At 52.9% G+C, this 18,738-nt stretch overlaps 1 protein-coding gene across 2 annotated transcripts; it reads left to right on the forward strand.

The window, feature by feature from the left end:
- Positions 1-2,421: 2,421 nt before the first annotated feature.
- Positions 2,422-10,950, forward strand: NKX2-1 (NK2 homeobox 1). 2 transcript variants are annotated; one of them, XM_030484782.1, is made up of 3 exons: positions 2,422-2,694; positions 5,672-6,048; positions 6,846-10,950. In XM_030484782.1, exons 2-3 carry the CDS (start codon positions 5,682-5,684, stop codon positions 7,514-7,516), a joined length of 1,038 nt encoding a protein of 345 aa, XP_030340642.1. In that variant the 5' UTR covers positions 2,422-2,694; positions 5,672-5,681; the 3' UTR covers positions 7,517-10,950. The 2 variants fall into 2 exon arrangements, with proteins under 2 accessions (XP_030340642.1, XP_030340641.1); XM_030484781.1 differs by lacking the exon at positions 2,422-2,694 and having other exon boundaries at positions 4,521-6,048.
- The last annotated feature ends 7,788 nt before the right edge of the window (positions 10,951-18,738 follow it).

The raw sequence follows: 18,738 nt of genomic DNA on the forward strand, positions 1-18,738 counted from the left end.
CTAGGCGGGGGGTCTTCGAGACCAAAGCAGGGGGCACTGGGCAACGCGCTCTCTCCCCGCCAGCCGCTGCCAGCCACGCTGAAGCCTGCTGCCGAAAAGGGCCGCGGTAAATCAAACCGCCGCCCTGCATCCACGGGCACACGCGTGTCTGTCCCCTCCGCGTCCAGCCCCACCCGGGAGCCGAGAGCCCCTTTGCCCGGCTCCGGCGCGGCCGCGGGCCTGGCGGCACAGGAGCCGCCCTGGCCTCCGACGGAACCCCGGGAGGGTGAGGGAAGCGAAAGGGAGAGCGGCGAGGTGACCCTCTTAAAAGCTAAGTTGCTTTTTGAAACACTTAGAGACGACAGGATTGAGGACTGTGAACGTATGCGTAAATATATACTCATGCGTACCTACTGCCGGAGGTATGCACCCTACACGCGTGTGTGCATGTGTGCAGGGACATTCTGGATGTACATACAAAAGCACATAACTCATGAACTATCTAATATAATATACTGACAGCTAGAGCTAAAATCGATAAATAGATGGATCCTGGCAGGACTGTGTTTCTAGGTGTCTACCGATAAAAAGTATTTTTGTATGTATTTATATCTGTGCAAAACTTTTAAATATCTTTATAAAACAACTTTTGGCAAATTGTTTCAACAACCACCTTTCAGCAGAAATCACCCCTGCCTCGGGTGTATCAAAGATGCTCCGGGGCAATGCTGAGTCTTGTACGTCTAGTGACAGTGTTGCGGCTGTGGCAGTCCACTAATGCTAAAGAAGCCAGATGTGGAGGACATTATATTAATTGATAATATTAACAATACCATGATGGGGAGGGGGGTCAGACGACACTTCAGACACTGCTGTTGCCAACCCCCGGCTACTGGGGCTCCCGAGCCTGCACCCAGCGCTTCCCCGGTTCCCAGGCGGGGCAGCCGCGGAGGGTGCGGTGTGGCCGCCGGGCCGAGGCGTGCCCGGGCGCCCCCGCCCTGGCACGGCGGCGGCGGGAGTCCTTCCCTGGCACCCCGCACCTGGCCCCACCCTGGCCCTCTTGGTCGGGAACGGGCCGGAGAAGGAAAAGCTGAGGCGGGGGGTGTCGGAGGATTAGGTCAGGAGGGCTCAGGCGCCCGCCAGGAATTGGGGAAGGAGGGAAACGAGCTGCGAGGAGGCAGCGCTGCCCTCGCGCGGGGCCTCGTGAGTGGGGCCGCCAGGCACGGGCGGGGAAGGGCGCCCGAGGAACCCCAGATGCGAGATGCTCCACGCCTTGAGCAGCTGGAGGAGCAACTGTGCGTGCGCTGCGGAGGGGTGAGGATTTGCGCTTTAGCCTTTGGTGGTTCCGCTTGTTTTCTTTGATTTCCGCGCAAGGGGCAGAGATTTCGACCGGTGTACTGCGCGGTTTCTCCCACTCGAACGAGATAACCAGTGCGGGGAGGGGGGACTTTCCCATAGAATCGTCCGCATGAGCCACAGCAAGAGTTCCCCCCAAGCGCTCTGTGCCTGGGGAGCGCTCGCAGTGAGCGTGTCTGAGCAGGACTCCTGCCCTACACACCCCAGTATGTGCTGTCCAGGCAGGGAGCAGCTCCCAGCGCCCTGCCCGCGGCCGGCAGTGGCAGCGACACCGGGCTACTCTGCTCGCTCACTGCGGAAACCTCCGCTCTCTCCCTCCTTCCCTCCCTCCTGGCGTGGGCTCAGGGCGCGGTGAGCTGGGCACAACTTCAATTTGGGAAGGGGGGCTTAAGGGAACAGGAAGTGTATGACACCGACATGCAGAAGAAATCAGTGATGAAGTTTGTATGAGCTGGCTAAGGGGTGGGCCGAGAGGGGAGAGTTTCAGAAAGCTGCCCAGTGGTACCCTTTTTCCAGGTGCAGGGCTTTGGGAGAGTAATTTAAACCTCTATATGGATGTTAGAGTTGTGCTGATGACCAGGAGAAAAGAGTTCTGTCCCAGTTCTGATCTTGCCTCCTTTAACTCAGACTTCTGTAGGAGCTGCTGGCCTCTCCGCAGAGACCGCCGAGCACCTCTGCCGCAGCAGGGCAGGCTGCAGGGCTGCGGGCAGGACCGCCCCCTCGGCCCCGGGAGCGGGGCGGCAAAGCTGGGCTGTGCAGGGTATTGTAGGGGTGCTAATCGTGCATCCGTCAACCGGTCCACGGGGAGTACGGGTCACCTCATGCCTTTGTATCAAAAAGTTACGCCTAGAAAGTGTCTCTCTGATTGAGAAAGAATTCTCCCGCGGATTGCGTGGGACCCTCCCCTTCCCCCTCCGAGCCCTTCGGCAGCTCTGGCTGGCCGAGCACATTCGATTCCCCCTGGGGAGGCACAGCAGCTCACATAAAAAAGACATTGTTGTCTTTGGAGAGCCCTGTGCGCACTTTCAAAAGCTGATCCTTGAGTTCCCAGCCCCCGCAATCCAGTTGATGAGGAAACGCGCTGCGGTCTTGGTGGCACCGTTTCCATTGGGATTGGCACCATTTGATTGACAAAGTCTCCCATTCTTCCACCTCTCGAGTGTTATCAAACGGATTGTGTGGGGTCAGAAGCTATTGAAGGGACGTCCGTGTAGCCGCATTTCTGCAAACACGGGGTGAAGACCGTGCCTTTCTCATGAAAATGCTTCCACCAGGCAAAACGCATCTCATCTGCCTTGCTCTCCTCCTTAGCATTTCTTTTTAACTCGAGCATTTTACTAAGCAGCAGCACCACATCAGGTAAACGAACACATCAGTAGAGGCAGCCTAGGCACGACCCTCCCGGGGCTGCAGGGAGCCAGCCCTGGCAAGACAAGCTTGGGTGGAGGGTGTGAAACTGAAGGGGAAGCGGACGGGACAAGGGCAGCAGCGGGGCATTTCTCTGGCCGCTTGTCCGCGGTTTGACTCGTCCCGGTATAGCTCGTTTGGGGCGGGAAACGGGGAGCAGAGACTGACCTGCTTCCTTTTCGCTAGCTCGCTCTAGCGGGGCTAAAAAGTGCTGTCGGGACCTCGCGCTTCGGTGTGCACCTAAAGAAGCGATCAGAGCTACACAGAGAATTCCAACCCGCTTCCCCACGAAGGGGACATGAATGGGTCTCGTATTAACTGCCCTTTACGAGACCTCGCGCAGTCAGGGCTGGACTCCCCCGGTTCATCTAACTGAGCAGTGCTTCAGAGGCGGTTTAACCTGCGCTCATTCGAGCGCCAGGCTAAGATAACTACGCTCGCCCAGCCGCGGCCGGCGGTGAACGGGGTCGTTCCGGCAGCGCCCCCGGGAAGGCGCGGACGGACCGCGGGGACCCTCTCAGCCCATCCCCCCCGCTCCCCGCCGCCGAAGCCGCCGCTGGGGCCTCCCCATCTCGCACTCCCCCGGGAGAAACAGTGTCGCTGTCCCACAAATTGCGCGGTCAGTTGCTGTCGTTCGCCTGTCAGCCAAGCGCAGCGTATTTTTGGTGGATCTTGTGTTGGGTTTTTTTTTTTCCCTCCATCCACACCCTCCTTTTTAACCGTAATAAAACAGGTATGGAACTGGTGTGCCTGAGAAATCCTGGGGAAAAGGAACAGGAGAAAAAATAGCACCAAACCACCAAGACAAGGTAGAGTGTCTCTCTCTGTAGGAACAAACCCAAAGACCGTATTGAAAAACACCCGCAGAAAGGGGAAAAAAATGAGGCGCGGGGCGGGGTGGGGGTGAGAAATGTTCCAGGATGTGGAAAGCCAAGATCTAAAGATCTGGAAAGAAAAGAGGAAAGAAAAGAGGTAAAAGTAGCCGCCTTTCTAGCCCAAAGTCGCCCTTTCCTGCCTTTGGTGACCCAGCAGACTCACAACAAGCCCACTTCGGGGTGTTCAGCCTTGAGAGAGCTGGTACCGAAAGAGGCGGCTGAGATGATGTAGGAGAGCTGGAGGCCTGATTGAAGGAAAGTTCCCCCGATTATATTTTTGTGGAAAAGCTCACCTCTTGCAGAGCTCTAAAGTGCAATCAAGGCAGAGGCTTACACTTGAAGGATGTTAACTCTCATACGGGAACCTACTTTCTCCTAAACGGTTTCTTGCCTAGTGAATGAGAGCCTCCCAATTGAAGCAAAATGATCCTTATGTACTAATATCAAGCACAGTCACAAAGCGACCGGCTATTTATGCTGCCACTTTAGACAAAGATATTTAGTTACTCCCGGGTAGCAAGTGCACTTTTGCATTTTTTAAGCACGAACCAGCCGAGCACAAACATATTTACAAGTGCCATTACTAAATAGTTACTTGACACTTCGAAGTCACTGGGTTAACTGTACCTTCGCTGTAATTTTCTTAATAATTCAGGTAATCGCTGTATTAAATTGGGTTTGCCGGGGCCGTAGGCCGGGGTGTGAAACACTCAAGGGAGTTTTCTCTCCTCCGCCCGGGAACACCCCGAAATAGAAGCTTTGGAGATATTAGACAACTTGGGAGTTTTCTTCAAAGACCGAGTGACATTAGCCGCCGCTGTCCGTACAAGGGGTGGGGTTGGGAGGGGGGAAACAACGACGCCTGTGAAGGGGCTTGCTTTTGTTTCTACACTGGATCCGGGAGCAGATCCGAAAGTGCCAGAAATTGCAGTTTATTCGAAACTGCAGGGAATTCATTGGCAAGGTCGCGTAGCAGATGACCTGAGAGGTCTTCTCCATCCAGCTCCCATGCTGTATAAATAACCTTAGAAAGCAGCTTCAGGTTCAGAGGGACCAGGAGAGACTCTGGCAGTCTTTGCCTTTGAGAATAACGAGCGACATTTTGCGCTAACCTATTTTTCTGTCTCGCCCCAGGCAATTAATTTACTGCTTGTTTTTGCAAACTTGCATCTTCCACCTCTCCCTGAGATTAAAAGAAATAAAAAAAATCCCTAGGTGAATGGAACTGATGGGTTTAGGGAGACAAGCGATCCTCGCCCTGGGGGTCTCGCCCTGGGGGTCTTAGCAGACAGAGGATAAGTTCTCGAAATGCTGAATCCCAGGAGCTGTTCAGCCACCAGCCGGCCGGGGAACCGGACAAGTCGGGGCGGGGAGTGCGGAGCGCTGGGACGGCGGCCCGGGCAAGACGGCTGCGCTCGGGGAGCCGCCTGCCCGGCGGCGGGGCTCCCGCCACCCCGGCTTCACGGGGGAGAGGGGGACTCGGTCCTGCAGCTCACCGGCATTCAGCCCTGTCTCCCTAGCCTTCACAAAGGCTGGGCTGTCAGCCTTGCCACCCGGGAGCTTATTTTAAATCCTTTCACCCCGTCAAACGGCGGTCTTTTTGCCTTGCCTTCCATTTCCCATCCACGATATTGCCACCCCCGAGAAAAATACAGCGAGTCGTGCTCACGGGGTCTGTCTCTTTTTCCCTCTCTCTCTCTTTTTTAAGACATTAAAAAAAAAAAAAAAAATCCTGACAAGTAAAACTTAAAGGTGTTTACCTTGTCATCAGCATGTAAGCTAATTATCTTGGGCAAGATGTAGGCTTCTATTGTCTTGTTGCTTTAGTGCCTATGCCCCGCCTCTGGTGGCAGCCTAAAACCTGGCGTCTGGCTAAAACAAACGAAAGGCAGCCCTGAGCCTCCACTCAATCCAATTAAGGCGGACTTCGTCCACTCGGTTACGTGTACATCCAACAAGATCGGCGTTAAGGCAACACCAGAATATTTGGCAAAAAAAAAAAAAAAAAAAGATTTGCCTCCCCTTCCTTTTTTTTTTTTTTTTTTTTTTCCCAGCCGCCGAATCATGTCGATGAGCCCAAAGCATACGACTCCTTTCTCAGTGTCTGACATCTTGAGTCCTTTGGAGGAAAGCTACAAGAAAGTGGGCATGGAGGGCAGTAACTTGGGGGCTCCCTTGTCAGCCTACAGACAGTCTCAGGTTTCTCAGCCGGCCATGCAGCAGCACCCCATGGGCCACAACGGAACAGTGACTGCCGCCTACCATATGACAGCGGCAGGGGTCCCCCAGCTCTCCCATGCCACGATGGGGGGCTACTGCAATGGGAACCTGGGCAACATGAGCGAGCTCCCGCCTTACCAGGACACCATGCGGAACAGCGCTTCGGCGACAGGATGGTACGGCACCAACCCGGACCCCCGCTTCTCCTCAAGTAAGTCAGCCCGGGGCTGGGTGGATGGCCATCCGTCAGCGGCGGGGGGATGGCCGCGCACCTGCCCCGCCGCACCGCGGGAGATGGGCTCCGGGGGCTCTGCACCAGGGCAAAAGTCTGTCCAAATCTCGTCCGCCCCCCCACCGCCGCCCCCTCAATTCCTCCTTCTGCCCGAAGATCGTGCCCGGTCCCTCCACTCCGGCTGGTTTCATGTCAGCCTCCCGGGGCTGCTTTTGCACGGGGAAGGAGGGGGAAGCCCCGCAGGGGCGCGGAGAGTGAGCTCGGGGCTCGCCGTCCAGTGGGGCAGAAGCGGCATAGCCCGGGGGCCCAGGAGCGAGCCGGTGGTGCCCGTCCGCCTGCGCGCCGTCCGGCACCGGACAGGCTAGGGGGGAAGCCGGAGCCGCGGGACCCGCTTCCCGAGTGGCGCGAGGGGGAGCGGGCGAGTTCGCCCCGGCCGGCGCCAGCGGAGCCCCTGTCTTCGGGCGCTCCCGCCGCGCTGTAACCTCGGTACTTGCTCGGGTGTCACCCCCCGGGCAGGGCGAGGGGCGAGCTGTCGCCTTATCCACCGAGGTTGGGCAGGGCGAGGAGGGGTCCCCCCGCCAGCCGTTCGCCCCGGGGACGCGGGTCGTTGTTTGGCAGCTTGGGCGCCCCGAGGCCCCGGCCGGGGCTGGGCTGCCGGGGGGCTGCGGCCCCCACCGGGGGCGAGCGGCGGTGGGTGCCGCCGGAGCGCGGAGTCCCGCTCGGGCCGGGCCGGGCTCAGCCGAGCCGCCTAAACCGTGCCGCCTTCTCCCTTGCAGTCTCCCGCTTCATGGCGCCGTCCTCGGGCATGAACATGGGCGGCATGGGCAGCCTCGGCTCCCTGGGAGACGTGAGCAAGAGCATGGCCCCGCTCCAGAGCACGCCGCGGAGGAAACGGAGGGTCCTTTTTTCCCAGGCCCAGGTTTACGAGCTGGAGAGACGTTTCAAGCAGCAGAAATACCTCTCCGCTCCGGAGAGGGAACATTTAGCCAGCATGATACATCTCACCCCGACTCAGGTCAAAATCTGGTTCCAGAACCACCGCTACAAGATGAAACGCCAGGCCAAAGACAAGGCTGCGCAGCAGCAGATGCAACAGGAGAACGGCTCCTGCCAGCAGCAGCAGTCTCCCAGAAGGGTGGCGGTGCCAGTGCTTGTAAAGGATGGTAAGCCCTGCCAAGCAGGCTCCAACACACCCACAGCAGCTATCCAGAGCCATCAGCAGCAGGCAGCTACAACGATCACGGTGGCTACCAATGGCAACAGCCTCGGACAGCATCAGAGCCACCAGACAAACAGTGCGGGGCAGTCTCCAGACATGGGACAGCACTCGGCCAGCCCGTCCTCTCTGCAGAGCCAAGTCTCCAGTTTGTCTCACCTAAACTCTTCTACTTCTGACTATGGCACTGCCATGTCTTGCTCCACCTTGCTATACGGTAGGACCTGGTGAAAGGATTAAACACAGCAAAAGGAAAAAAAGGGGGAAAAAAGAAAGAAAAAGAAAAAGCAGATTTTCCCAGTCACACAGATCTCTGTCCTGTACAAAATACTGGGTGTCTTTATTTCCTTTTTTTTTTTTCCCTTCCCTTTTCAACGCTCCCCACCCCCATTCATTTTACTGAGTGGTTCTCTGAGGACCTCTAAGAGTGAGAGAGAGAGAGAGAGACTTTTTTTTTTGTTCGGTTTTGTTGTTACTTTTGATGGTTTTGGGTGCTTTTATTTTTTTTTTTCCCCCAATATTGTTGTATGGGGTGTTAAAAAAATTCTGACTAATAACCACGGAGCAGTCTGCAGAAAGGGGACCATCGTTAGGCATGGTCCGAAGGCTTGGATTTCAGATGTACACTTTGCCAGCGTCTAGGACTTGCATGTAAATATAGATATTTTGGGGGATGGGGTGGTTTTCCCCCCAAAAAACGCAGTCGCGTCACCCAGGCACAAGAAGCAGCTTTCCCCCCCCCCCAACCCGGTCTCCTCTGGCAGCCCCGCCACCAGGGCCAGCGGATGGAGACGTGGAGTCATCAAAGGCTTGGCTTTTATTTTCCTTCTTACGTTTGATGTGAACCTGTAGCTGTATAATGCTGTCAAAAGTTGGACTAAACCCCTAGTTTTTAGTAGCCTGTATATTTTGTTGTATAAAGAAAAAGAAAAAAAAAATACAATCAACCAAACCAACCCCCACCTTTTTTATGGACACTGATCGCCCCGTCGTAAATCCTCTGGCAGTTTGTTATTTGCGCACGCCGCCTTTTCCTGTTGTAACTTATGTAGATATTTGGCTTAAATATAGTTCCTAAGAAGCTTCTAATAAATTATACACATTACGAATATTCTTTTTTTATTTCCGTTTGGTTCCCCCTCTCGACCCTCCCTCACATATTTTTTCTTTTTTTTTTTTTTTCCTGTCTCCCTTTCTTTTTTCTTTTTTGCTTGTTGGAACCCCCCCGGGATGCTGCCAAGCCCCCGAGAGGCCCCCGCCCCCACCGTGGCCTGGCCCTGGTCCCGAAGGGGAGCTGCGACAGGGAGTTAACAGGATACAGGCTCAGTCCTCAGCCTCAAAAAGTGACCAGCAAACGCGTGGGATTCGCAAACTCGAGAGCGAAGCGATCGAGTCCAAATTCTTTGGCCCGATTATTGGGGGGGTGAGGGGTGGGCGCCACCTCAGAGACTTCTTTGTAGAGAAAGCAAAGTGTTCGGAGAGTAGAAATTCAAATGCCAAAGGCACGGAGGAGAAAGAAGGTAAAAGTCTAACGCCACTAGAAACAAATTAACGAAGAACCTGCTGACAGTATAGAACATGCGGCCGATTTAAAGAGCATCCAGTTTTAATACCTTGTTAAAAAAGAAATAAGAAAAAAGATAATAATTTCTACCAGGTTTTCCTATGTACTTGTATTTTAAGGGAAGTACAGTCACCTTATTTATAATCAAAATAAAAAGATAGTTTATTGCGTACGACATGTAGTTTGAATTAACTTTCTTTACCAGACTGTATTTAATTTTCTACACATAACCAGCCCCGCAAGCACACACACCCAGACACACAGGCACGCAGGCACGCAGACACACAGACACGACGACGCAGTTCCTCCCGCACACCTCCACCTCACTGCCCCGGCGAGAGGTCAGCTTCAGGCTGCATCCCAGGCGAACGCACATCGGCTTTGCTTGGGGTTTGGGACTTTTTCTTGTGTGTGTAGCCATTTGGGAAGCTTGTAAAGGAGATGAGGAGAAAGTGCGTGTGTGTGCGCGTGTGTGTGCACGTGTGTGTGCGCGCGTGTGCGCGGGGTGCGCGCCCGGCCGAGGCACCGAGGGGCGGTTGGTAGGAAGGTGAGTATTGTGGGCGATGCAAGGCAGTTAGATTTTAACTTTGCTGTAAATATATAAAGTGTATCAAGTTAAGCAGTTCGTATCGGACAAGCCCGAAATACACTTAGTTCTCTGTCCTTCGGGTCCCAAATACCCTTTTCATTAGTGTAACAGAATAAGAAGTCCCCCATCCTAAAAGAGACCTCTTAGAGTGTTCTCCTTCGCATCTGCTGCTTGGAGGTTTTTTGTTTTTTTTTTTGTCTTGTTTTGGTTTTTGGTTGGTTTTTTGTTTTTTGGTTTGTTTGGTTTTGGTTTTGGTTTTGGTTTGGTTTTGTTTCCCCCAACCCTCACCCCTTCACATCCCTTCAGTTAAACCATGGAAGCGAATCGCGGTCATTGAAAGACCCCTGAATTACAGAAGTATTATGAAATGCTCATATATTTGAAGAGAAAGCAAGCAGCTTGCCAGGAATAGAAACAACCCAACCTCCAGTTTAAGTAGCAGCTTTCGAAAGCTCCAGTCTTTTATTTATCCAAGATAGCCGCTGGTACTCGGACACCAAGTGCTAGTCTGGATGGAGAAAAAAGGAAATAGAAAAAAAAAAAAAGAGAGAGATTATCGGATTCTTTCTGCCTCCCCGCCCCCCCCCCCCCCTTTTAATTTCTAACTGGAGAACATCACGTGTGTCAACAGGAATTTCGAGACCTTTCATTCTTTATACTATGTCATGCTTTATACAGCGACATTCCCAACTAACCCAAAGAATATTCCTTGATTTATTTTTTTTCCTTTCTTTACGCAAAATACTCGTTTCAGATCTATTGCACCATGTTAAGCATGGCGGGAGGGATCTGGAGCTTAGTGCTGTTATTTCTGCTAAAAGAAGAAAGTGTTGGAAACGTCCGTGGTTCAGCGCTGCAGCTCCAGCCGAGGGAGCGAGAGCAGGCTTAACTCTAAGGATTTTTTAAATTAGGGTTAGTTTCTCGTGGAGTTAATATACAAGACCGAGGGGAAAGTGCGGTGGTTAAGTCGACAGTTCCCCTTCTGATGTAATTAACGTTAATATCCTTCCAAATACAGGAACTTTCAAAAGTGAAGAGCGCTGAAAGGCATTATTACAGCCGAGAAATAGTATCTCCCCCTTTCCCCCCAATATTGGAGTTAGCATGTTCGATAGAAATCCAGCCAGTGACTTTTCATTATAGACTTCGAGGGAAATAAATTAATTTTATTGTGTCTCGACAACCTCATAAACACATATTTGGTGGTGGGTGTAATTACTGTAATGGATTATTATGTACACTGACTTATCTTTCTTAAACTAGATTTAGTTTCGATTAAATAAACTCGTTTCCACTTTGTCTGATGTCGGCTTAGTTTAAAGTCTGTTTACTTGTTCCACATAAAGGTGAATTCATCTCTTTATTAAGCACTAGAGACCGAGCAAACACAGTTCAAACTGTATTTACATATCAATCAGGAGAAATGCAAACAACTGCTCTTTAACAATTTTATAGGGTTTTTTTATGACATTGTGTTATTGCCTTTTATCATAAAATTCTTTGTATAAACCAGTTATGCCTTGGTTGGGATGAAGATATCTCGGGGGTGGATGGGGTACAAATATATTTTAATCTCCAGTGTCCCTCGAGAACACTCACGAGAACTTAGTCACTGTACAGCTTGTCTAAATTAAAGTATGTGCCTCCGTTTAAACTCCTGCTTCTTCCAATACGCTGATTTTCAGTCTCCTGGTAATCAATGCAGAACTTGGATAATGGAATGGAGAAGGGGAGGGGCAGCATGATTCAAATCTGAAATGATGGAAGAAATGCACGTTTCTCCATGTAACGACTGCTTTATCGACGTGGGACGGTGGGCACCCCATCTTTGGAGAGAAGAAGGGATCTGGTGCAGAATGGCCATGCCCTCCCTCTCCCCCACTCCCTGGCACTGCCTCCAAACGTAGGAGAATTGCGGAGGGCATTTATTCCCTGCTCTAAATAGGAGTTCATGCTAGAGTGCCAAGAAGGGTGCGTGTAGTGGCACAGCAGGCTGTGGAAAAAAAAAAACAAAACCAAAACCCAAAACGCAACAAACCCCCATCGCCACCACTACCACCGCCACACCACCAGCAACAATGGCAAAAGGCTTCTTCATATTTGCTGTTTCATATCAAAATGGGTCGTGGGGTGGGTTTGGGTTAGTTTTTTATTTTGTCACAGTAGCCTGGTAACATCAGTGATACTGGAAGGAAAGGCTAGGGAGAGGCTGCGGCGCCGGGGCCTGCACGGGCGGCTGATGGAGCAGCGCTGAGCTGGGACCGCTCCTGCGGGAAGGGGAGGGGGGGAACAGAGATGGGGGGCTGATCTACACGTATATTGCCTTCATCTCGGTTCAAAAGGCAGTGCAGGGCCCTAAGACAGTGCTCAAAGTGCAGATCCCAAACAATGTAATCTGAGACAGCTCTGAGATGACACCAAGAGAAGTTGCCATAGGGAGGGGGGAGAAAAAGAGAGGAAAAAAAAAAGTATTTTAGAAGTTTCGTGGCGGAGCGCAGGTAGAGGGGCCTCGCTGGGAAGCAGTCCCGGTCCAACTTGTCGTGACGGCTGCTTTTACAAAGGGGACTTAGAGGTAAAGACCGAGTGACTTCTGAAGAATTTCAGTCCTTTCATGGCCGTGTTGGGAGCAAAGCTGAGAATTTTTTTTTTTTTTTTTTCCCCTGTCTGACCCGCTGTTCCTCTTGTGAGCCCCTTCAGGGGGGAAAAAACCCTCCAAACCCTAAGTAAATGGTAATACTGTTTATATGTATCCAATGTGTACAGAGACCTGACCCAGTACGGCTGTTCCTATGAGGTAGAGAGATTACCGTCTCTGGCAAAGTGGTGAATAATACGAAATGACTTCTTTTTTTTTTTTTCTTCTTTCTTTTTTTTTTTTTTTTTTTTTTTTTTTTTTTCTGGCTGCGAGCACATTAGGGAGCAGGTAAGGTCAAAGTTTTCTTTATCCTATGTCTTTCTCTCGAAGGCTTCTGGTCAACTATATAAATAACACGGTGAACAAGATGTATTGATGCTAAAAGAAACTGAAATTCGATTTGATGCTTAAAACAACTTATCATGCAGAAAAATTCTTGGGAAACCTAGAGATGAAAACATTAACTGTGACATTTAATCTTCCATGTACAGGGTTTTGTTAGGGGGAGTGGGAAGAGGGAAATCGGTATTTTCTTTTTTTTTTTTTTTTTACAATGACACAGACGTAAAGAAGCAAAAACATTTCCAAATGGCCGAGTACACTCGCACTACCTGCCAAAGATGGTGTGAATCCGCTGTCCTGAGCTGGCATATGGAAATAGAAAAAAAAAGTTTAAAATGTATATTCTAAAAATATTCACCAAGTGACTAAGGATACCTAGGTCTAGTTTTACTGGCTGGCTCCATTTCTCACGCTAACAACTAAGTCTGAATCAGAGGTTTACTGTATTCTGAAATATATTTCTATTCGTTAAACACAGCGGGACTTTCCGAGTAATTTTAAACTAGTTTGTATGTTGTGCTTCTATGGCAATGAATTTACACAGCTGATTTTAGCCAACGTACGGGACTTGTTTCATTCATTGGCTGAGAACTCCCTGTATCATTCTGAGTAGCGCTCCATCGATTCAGGGGCTCCTTAAAATATACAGGGAAAGAATAAAGCGCATGTACACACGAGGTTGGGTTGTTTTTTTTTTTGCGGGGCTTTGTTTGGTTGGGTTTGTGTTGGTGTTCTGTGGTTTCTTTTCTTTCTTTTTATTTTTCTTCCCTTTTAAAAAATAATAAAAGGATAGTTGCAATGCTTAGAAAACTAATCAAGGTGTGAGATCTTCACTTCCATCTGTTCTGATGGGTTTCACCGGAGTCCTTCTCGATCAAGTAAATTTGGGCAAGTAATAACGTGCTAGAAGGCGACAAACTTACACATACCTAGGATCTTAGAGGGAGCAGACTTTTTTGCTTCGCATCAAAGGTGTTGCTGAAGTGGCTGAGTTAATTTCAGTGTGTTACTGACCTAATACAGTGACTCCAGGACACGGCTCTTTCGGAGTTTCTCTCGGTGCTTTTGTTCCTTAAACTTTTCGTTTTCGGTGCTGCTGTTATTCAGAGAAGCTCTTAAAAATACTGTCTTTTTCTTGAGCACCTTATTGCTCTCGACTTTTGCTCTTAACCTGTGCATTACTTCAGAAATGCACTGTTGCTGCTGCGAAATGGAGTGCACGAAGCTCCCCGTCCCCCGCACCTCTCTCTGCATTCGCTCACGGCAGGGGAAGAAAAAAATCCTAACAAGTGGACGACCGATGCGGAGCGTTTACTCTACCTGTGTGCGTCTATATACGAATTATATCTGTAGATGTGTGCATCTGGTGGTGTGTGTAGGAGCTGATGTGCCCGGCACGAACTGTGTGGTCTGGGAAGCAGAGGAGGGCAGGAATGGGAAAACTCTCCCTTTGAAAGACGCATTGCCCGCCGGCCTGTGCGTCCGCTCTTTATTTTACACTGAGGAAATCCTCCGTGGACCTTCCGCCTCTACCCGGCCGGGAGCGGCCCCGCCGCGCAACCCTCTCCAGTCCCCGCGGGGCGCCCGCGGCGCTGCCCCTCGCCCCGCCGCCTACCAAAACAACTCCCGGCGCGGCCAGCGCTGCCGCTGGAGCTCAGCTGAGGGTTCTCCGTCGAGGGGAACGGGCCTGATCCTGCCCGTTGCCCTCGGGCTCTGCGGCCGCGGGGCCGCCCACAGCCCGGCCGGGGGTCCCTGCCAGCCGGGGCCGGGAGCAGCCCAGCAAAGGTCCCGCCCGGGGGCTGGGGGCGGCCGAGGGCAGCGCCTGGCTCGCTCTGTATTTTTTAAACGCCAGCTAAGGCAGCCTCTGCCTGCGCTGCCAGGCTGCAGGTGCTGCCGGGCAGATCCAGCTGTGCGCACCCGCAGCTTCTCCCGTCCTTGGAATACGGGGCGATGCCCCTGTGGGAGGGCTGTGAACGCCGGGCCAGGAACCCCTTTGATTTCCCTCCAAACGCCCTGACAAGGTGTTGATCACCTATGGCGCCTTGCCATAGCCAGGGCGAGTGGCATGGGGTTCGGGGACCCGGTGCTGCCCCGTCACTGCCACTCACACCACACTTGCCTAGCTGGGTAACGGCAGGGAAGTGCGCGGCACCTCCGCGGTAACCCCAAAAAAGACCGAGGACGGGATGCGGCCGGATGAATTTGTGTCTTGGCAAAGGTACTGTGCAAGTGAGGGCAAGAACGGAGGACAGGTCCTCCTGTCACTGGCATCTTCTGCACTGTCAGAGGGTTCCCGTGCAGCCACTTTCACGGGACTCTGCTGGGTGGTACCGGGCCGCCGCTCCCATCGCGGTGCCCGGAGGAGCAGCGGTCCCAGCCCGCTCGGCCACGGGGGCTCCCTGCGGTCACGCAGGACCGGGCACCCCACCCCCGACCAGCTCGGGTAGCGTTTGGTTGGTTTAGGTGAGGGAAAGGCAACCACGGAGGAGGCACCCGAGAAAGTTTGGGTGGGCTCGCTCCCCGCAGCGGCGGGACGGCGGGGGGTGGGAGCGGGACAGCCCGGGCCGGGCATGCGGGGCCGGGGCTGCCCCCCCCCATCCTGGGGACATGGGGGAACCCCACTTCCTGCCGCCGATTTCTCTCTCCTCAGGGTACGGGGGGCTGCCCGCTTTCTGCCCGGTGCAGATCCTCCTTTTCTCTCCTCGCTTTTTAATTACCCTTCTGAATTTGAATGAATTACTCTTTGGAAGATATGGCAGGATTTAAAGCTCTCATTACATATCAATAGTCGGAACCTTTGCACGGAGGTTGTCTTCATTCTTCAACGTGTGAGCAATAGCTGTTGCTCCCTGGCGCTGGCTTTTCGATGTACACACACACGTACACAGCCTGCTTGTTTTTAGAGTGGCTCACGAAGCAGGACCCAGATGTGGGAACCGAGTAGTCCCATGGCGCTCGGGAGGGTGCTGGTGGGTCGCGTGATTAGTGCCTGGTGTCACGGGCAGGCTGCGTGTGGCGGCGGCGGGCGCTGGGACACGCCGCGGGTGTGTGACTGTGGCTGCGCTGCTGCGTGAGGAGGGCCCGCGTGTTCCTCCCGTGCAAGTCCGGGCATGGCGCGGGCTGTGCGCGGAGCTGGCTGCGCGGGGAGGGCGGAGGTGTGTGCGCTGGGAGCGGGGGGAATGTATGTGTGTAGCGGGGGAGGGGGTGTTTGTGTGTCAGTGCATCGCCCTTCCACAATGGCAGCATAATTATCTAGCTGAAACATTCACAAATGGCAAAAAGTTGTAAAATAGATCGACCTCCCTGAGATGAGAAGGAGCCAGTTTCAGCGCTGTGCAACCATCATGCTTTTTTTCAACACATTTTATACAAGAGGATCTAGCGAGTGATTCCGATTCAATACACATAATCAGTTTGGAAGTCCTATTTCCATTTGAAAACAGGCCTATTTGCAATCATGAGGGCCGGACATGCTGGAAGATACAGGACGCATTCAGAGTAGGTGGTAGGTGAGAGAATCTGCAGACAACACCAAATATTTTCTCCCCGCTGCAGACCTTTTACACGGTACTTTAATCATGATGTATTTTTAATCTAATATTCTTTTTGAAAATATGACCTAATTGCTTTAGAAAGCAAAGGTTTGACCTACAGCGATAGTCCCTGTTGGAGGAAAAGAAAAAAAGCTACAGCCAAGGGAAGAGTGGTGATTGGAAAAGCATGTTGATTGTCCTATCAGCCTCTTAGGGTTAATAGTCATTTAATCAAGCATACACGGGGTAAATGATCCCTGGAAAATGGTAACTTGTTTTTTAAAGTGGGGCGCTGGGGAAGGAAGGTTGCACGGAGGTATAAAGGGGAGCGAGCGCCCGCCGAGCCCGACAGCAAAGTCGGCCGTGCCCCGGAGCAGCCTCATCCGCCGGAGAGCGGGGTAGCCCGCAGCAGCCCGGGGCTCCCCGTTCCTGTCCCCCGGGAGTCGCGTCCCGCCCTGCCGAGAGCGCAGGGGGAGGAACACCCAAAAGGCGGGCCGCAGAGCATGTGGGGGGTGAGTTGGCCTCAGGAGGGCAGACCCTGCTCCGGGCATGCACCGCACCCCCCGCCCCTGCGTGCTCTGGAGCATTTTTCTTATTCCTCAAGTGCCCGAAGCCAAGCGAAAGCTGAAGGTCTGCGCGCCGTGATCATCTTGCAGGAGAGGAGCGGGCAGGAAAGTTGGGGGCCGCCTGCGGGTAACCAATAGCGAAATGAAGGCTTTCCCAGCCCTGCACACAGCACGTTCATTGGCACTTCCCTTTCCCCTCCATCACTCGGTTGTGTGGCGGTGCGCGCTGCGGGCAGCGCCCAGCCCCGACCCCAGCCCTCCGCCCGGTGCCTGCCCGGGCTTTGGGATCAGACACTTGCTTCTTGCAGCTCAACACGGCAGCCCATCCCAGTCCCAGCAGCCTTACTTTTCCTGGCTCCCACCCTCCGCCACGCTGTTTTATTCTCTGCCACTTCAAAGGGCCAAATCAGCTCTCAGGAAGGGGGGGTGTGGGAGGTAAATAAATATTTGACTAAATAAGGCAATGTCGTAGAAAGCTGAATTACCCTTGTAAGAGGTACACTGTTATTACAGACTTGCAAACCACAGGCACACTGGTGAGAACGAGAGGTGGGTTTGTGCCTTCCCGGCCCCGTCTGGGGGGCCCGTCCCGGGGCAGAGCTCGGGCCCCCCTGCGCTGTGTCCCAGTCCCTTTTCCTCCCTCAGCTCCGGCGACTCTCAGCGCCTCCCCCCCGCCCCGCCCGGTCAAGTCACCCTTTCCCCGGGCAGAAAGAGAGAGCAGAGAAAGTTCTCTCGTTTGGGATTTCTACCTTGCTCCCCCCAGGCCGCCAAGGAAGGGCCCCGCACTCCCCCCTCCGCCCCAGCTAATTAGGTCTGAGCCCTAATTAGGGCTCGGGCCAGACGGCCTTGCAAGGGCCGGGTGCAGGAGGCCCCGAAAGGCTGAGAGCGGGGCTTTGAAGTGTTCCCTCCCTGGCCCGAGGTACCACAGTGACAAACCTGTTCTATCTTCCCCCCGCTTCACCCTCAAAAAAAGTGGGCATTGGTCGCTCGTGGGACGCCTCCCATCTCCGGGCTGGTTTCGCTTTCACGAAGTAAATTTGGGTTGAGGAGAAGCAGCTGGACACTTTCCAGACACTTTTCCAAAGGGAAGCGGCGCCGGGGCAGCCGGTACCGCTTGGCGGTGGGTGATGCGCTCGCTACGCCGACGAGCGTATCGCGGTCCCGCTGTTGCCGAGGGAAAGCAGTTTCCTCCAGCCTCTAGGCTGGAGCTGATTCTCCCATGAAGATCACGCGATGAGGAGGTGGGCATGAGGGGCGAAAGAGGAGTAAGAAAGGGGACCTGTCCTGCTCAGGAAAAGTTATTGCCAAGATAACTGATGTGTTTATTCACATGAGTTGTCCCCTGAAATCTGTGTGTTAACCACGGGGAGCAGAGAGCAAGTTTTGGCCCCACGTGTTTTCTCCTCTCCTCAAGCCACGGCGGCTCGTTGGTGTTCCATCGCGCTGGATCGTGCTCAGTTTCTCATCGCTTGCGAGAAGCATTCCAGGGCTCTCAGCAGAGCGGGGAAATGATTCCTATCCGGTTACCGACTTTTTCAGCAAGATTTGCAGATACATTACCTATTGTCGGGGGTCAAATATTTACCCACATCGGTAACATAGCCCCAAAACAGAAGCGGCTATGTCACCTCCAAAAGCATCATCTGTTCTCCAAGTCTTTATTTCCCCCCTTCGCCTCCCTTCCGCTCCCCCCATGCATATTGCACTCTAAGAGAACATCAACAAGTGATCTGTTTATTTTATCAGCAGTGATTTTCCAGGGTGGGGTGGAAGGTCTGATTCCACAGCTGCGAGAGAGGCAGGATTCCTCCTCCACCCAATGGCGCCCTGCAAGCGGAGGATAGCATCCCTCTCCCCCCGCCCCCAAATACTTCCAGGCAAAAGGGACCTTACCAACAAAAGTGACTCCAAAATTTGAGGTGCTACAAAAGTGTGTGTATATTCCCTTGTTAACAGAGACCTGCAAAAGCGTGATGTATGCATAGGCGTTAAGGTGTGGGTAGATGTGTGTTCGCGTATGCGGGTGTTCATGTAGAAAAGTGATGGCTTTCGCGTTGATTTGAATTATACAAACGTACACTAGAGAGTCCAAGCAAATCAGGGTGAGATTTGCCGGGAGATAGAGGTAATCCACTATACGGTGAGTTGGGGGGGGTGGGGGGTGAAGAGGTGATCTCATTAAAAACAAAACTTAGGAGAGGAGAGTGTCCTGGAAAAGGCCGCC

The sequence above is a fragment of the Strigops habroptila genome, chromosome 4 (genome assembly GCF_004027225.2).
Source record: "Strigops habroptila isolate Jane chromosome 4, bStrHab1.2.pri, whole genome shotgun sequence".
NCBI classification, from domain to species: Eukaryota; Metazoa; Chordata; class Aves; order Psittaciformes; family Psittacidae; genus Strigops; species Strigops habroptila.